The sequence below is a fragment of the Ipomoea triloba genome, chromosome 6 (assembly GCF_003576645.1).
Source record: "Ipomoea triloba cultivar NCNSP0323 chromosome 6, ASM357664v1".
NCBI lineage: Eukaryota > Viridiplantae > Streptophyta > Magnoliopsida > Solanales > Convolvulaceae > Ipomoea > Ipomoea triloba.
Genome location: NC_044921.1, coordinates 14,547,112 through 14,550,840, shown reverse-complemented (window position 1 = coordinate 14,550,840; position 3,729 = coordinate 14,547,112). Strand labels below are relative to the sequence as shown.

Below are 3,729 nucleotides of genomic sequence, written 5' to 3'. Positions count from 1 at the left end.
TTTACTTTGTGGTTTTAACTCTTCGGTTCTTATTTTACAAGTAAATCTTGGAGATTCAATTCATCTCTCCGATCTCCTCGAAATCTTAAGAAATGTTAATTGAGGAAATTTTTCTCTCTCCTCATCTTCGAAATATTAAATAACAGTTAATAAATTTCTCCAAACTTAAAATAATATTTATCTTCACAACACCTCAAATTTTATTTAGGGTGCGTTTGGTTCGCACATGGGAATCGGAATCGAAATGGGTATCAAATACTTGGTAAGGGTAATGGGTTTTGGTGAAAGTATTTAACATGTTTGGTAATTAGGTGGAATGTGAATGATTATTAATAGTTGAGGAAGAAAGGAGGAAGGGAGGTGAAACCCTTATTTAATAAGGGTATGGATTTTGTCATTAATGAGGTATTCCAAACCCATAGTAGTATTCACAAAACCTATCAACCAAACACAAACAATCACTTTCATACTCAATCCTTATGCCTAAACCCACGAACCAAACACACCCTTAAGTTTAGTAACATGAAATCATCAAACACAGATTTACTATATAAATACCCCAAACAAATAACCTAATTAATTTAAACCAAATTAAATTTGAACTTTGAAACTTAAATGTAAGAAAAGCTTTTTAAGGAGAACATCCCTACTTTATTGTCACAAGGATATATGGATATGTGTTACATACTAGGAATGTGTCTCCTCTTCAATCATTGCAAACCGTAGAGTACACATAAAAAGAAAAAATACATAGAGAATACAGCAAACTTATGAATAACACAAAGAAACCTAGATTTCAAAGGAGTTGACCAAAAGAGAAAAAATACAAGGCTTCAAAACTTTCTCAGGGTTAGTATACCCATCTTGTTTGTTCTTATAAACTACATCATCAATGCGAGCAAAGTTGAGAATACGTATAAGAATATCAGTTGAGACAGCCGATGGAATTGGTTGAAGAATATCTTCATTGGTATCTTTCCAAGCATTTTCTACCATTTCTTGAAACTTGTCCATTGCTTCTTCAGCAGTTACACCATAATCATTCATGTAATAATCAATTCCAGTTGCATTTACCCTGTTGCATTTCTCACGCTGCATATACAGGTAAATAATAATGGAATTTTCTTATTAGAAAAACAAATTAGTTCACAAATTAATAATATACTACATGATGTCAATTCCATTTTGGTCCATCAGCTGCTAGTGTATTTCCACTTTAATCTTATTATCTATGAATTTGGTCAATTTTAATTTTCTCTTTAAAAATATTGATCAATAATCCCTTTCAAAATGTTCTTATTTCTACCAAACTTTATCGGGCATTTCAAATTAAACATTTTGAACCAAAATTGATAAGTTTGAAAAAAATTAAGAGAGTTAGGGTATTTGAATTGGTAATTGTTGTACTAAATAAAAGAATTGGTAATTGTTAATAAAAAATAAAAATATCATTATATAAACAGATCAAAGTAGTAATATATCTTAGAGTTAATTCCATTTTTTGTGCTATATTTATAAGTGATAGTCCTCCTTAAATCATTTTTTTCTTTTTCAAATCATTTCCATTCAATCCTAGTATAATTGTGGCATGACGGCACGATTTGTGGTCCTACATCAACAAAACCATTTGAATTCCATAAAATGCAAGGACATTTAGGTCTTTAATTATGAATTTTTTTAATAAAAAAATATAGCGGATCAATCCACTTTGTAAAAAAAGGTCTTTAATTATGAATGCCCTTGTATTTAACGACATTTCAACGATTTTGTTGGCGGAGGACAAAAATGGTCATGCCACAATAATACTAGGACAAAAGAGGATGTTTTGAAAAATAAGGATTAAAAGTGGACTAGTTGTCTCATATAAATCTAGGACAAAAAATGGAATTAACTTTGTATCTTATTATGAATGAACACATTAATACCTCATAGGAAGCTATGTCGTTAATAACACGACCCAATAGTGCATTGGCCTCAATAATTCTAGGGTTTTGACTTGACCATTCAAATGCTTCTCTTGTAACGGACTTCATGCCAAGGAAAGAAGCTGTGATGAGCAAGTAAAGGGTGCTACTAAGGAGTCCATTTTTTAGATACTCAGCAACCGGTGGTATGCATCTTTCCGTAGACCATTTCACTTCAATATTGTACGAACTCACAAGTTCCTTAACCTATTTCTCAAGAAAGAATGAAAAATTAGAACAACTTTACAATTTAAGAAACAAAATTGCAATTTTGGTTGTGACTATATTATTTTACCATCAAATTTTTTCCCTAAATAATAACAACAACAACAACAACAACAACAACAAAAATAAATTGTTAGCGATTAGACATACTCGTTCTTTTGTGTAATGAACTGCAAAAGATCTTCCTTCTTCTGATAGTTCTTTGTCGTACTTCTCAAAAAGATCTATAAGAGTTTTATAGATTATCTTCATAAAATGGGGAAGACGGTCCATTTGACGTATATCCCACCTATTATACAATAAAAATTTAATTAATTATAGGATCAATTAATATATATTTGAAAGAATAGACATTATATATATATATATATATATATATATATATTGTGGGATGTTACATACTTTTGTATGGCATCGGTAAAAATCTCTAATTCATCCGGCTTTCCAAAAGAATCATATGTGTCATCTAAAACGGAAGTCATTGTTATAATTTTGGCAAGCATGAGTCGAGCTTTGGAATATTTTGCCTCAAAATATACTCCCAACACCCAAAAGTAACATTCAACAGCCCTGTCTCTTGCATAAGGAAGTGTAGTGACAAAGTCCAACTCCTTCCACCACCTGCCCAATGTGATGCAACAGTAAAGTCAAATGACAAAAGAAGGTGTTTATATTTTTGCATGTTATTATAGACTTATAGTACTACACCTACTTTAGGTCCTAATATTCTCGACTATCAACATAATTAGAAAAAACCACATTTTTGTTCCTTAAACTCTTCCTAAATTATAAATCCAATCATTCTATTTTAACTTTTAGTTTTTTGATTGTATAACGAGTTGTAGTTCAGTTACTTGACTATCAACACTATCAAGCTCTATTTACATTCAGCCTTTATTTATTTATTTATTATATTATTATTATTATTATTATTATTATTTATTTATTTTAAAGCAATCAAATTAAATAGAAGTTACAAATATATTCTTATAAAAGCAATAAAGCATAGATAAAAATGAATCTAGATGTCTCAATTAGGTAGTGATACGAGTTTACAACTTATTAAATTAACTATTAAATGATCAAATTTGTAAAGTTTAAAAGAGGGACGACACTAGATTGATGAACTAAAAATGTTACTATGCACAATTAATTACCACACATAAAATTAATCCACCCTCCACCCCCAAGCCCCAAATGCTATCCGATTTCTTAGCCTCTAAGCTCTTTTCCTACTATGCAATATTTCAGGGTTACTAAGAATGGAAATAATTAATAGTTACTGGTTGTATTATTAATTAATTAATTTTCTTTATTACCTCATATGTTCGCAGAGTTCTTGCTTGTGGTGCATTTGCAACAAATTAAAATCTAACTTTGCAAACCGGAGTAGAACATCGTTCTTGGACTCATCTTCTTGATACACTGTGATGAAGTAGCTACTCTCTACTCTAGGGATGCCCTTGTGCAAGGATTGGTCAAGGGCATGTCTCACTTGCTTTCCCAAAGTAGAGCTCAGTTGTGGACCAATAACGTCCAA

General features: G+C 30.8%; 1 protein-coding gene across 1 annotated transcript in view; it reads right to left on the bottom strand.

Moving 5' to 3' along the window:
* Window positions 1–789: 789 nt before the first annotated feature.
* Window positions 790–3,729, bottom strand: part of LOC116023259 (vetispiradiene synthase 3-like) — a gene marked incomplete at its 5' end in the record, with an annotated part of 3,561 nt that continues 621 nt past the window's right edge. Inside the window, 5 exons of the mRNA XM_031264248.1 lie at window positions 790–1,092; window positions 1,926–2,171; window positions 2,340–2,478; window positions 2,592–2,810; window positions 3,509–3,729. The exon at window positions 3,509–3,729 is cut by the window's right edge and continues 149 nt beyond it. Of these exons, the coding sequence (XP_031120108.1) occupies window positions 790–1,092; window positions 1,926–2,171; window positions 2,340–2,478; window positions 2,592–2,810; window positions 3,509–3,729 (1,128 nt within the window). The remainder of the gene's footprint in view (window positions 1,093–1,925; window positions 2,172–2,339; window positions 2,479–2,591; window positions 2,811–3,508) is intronic.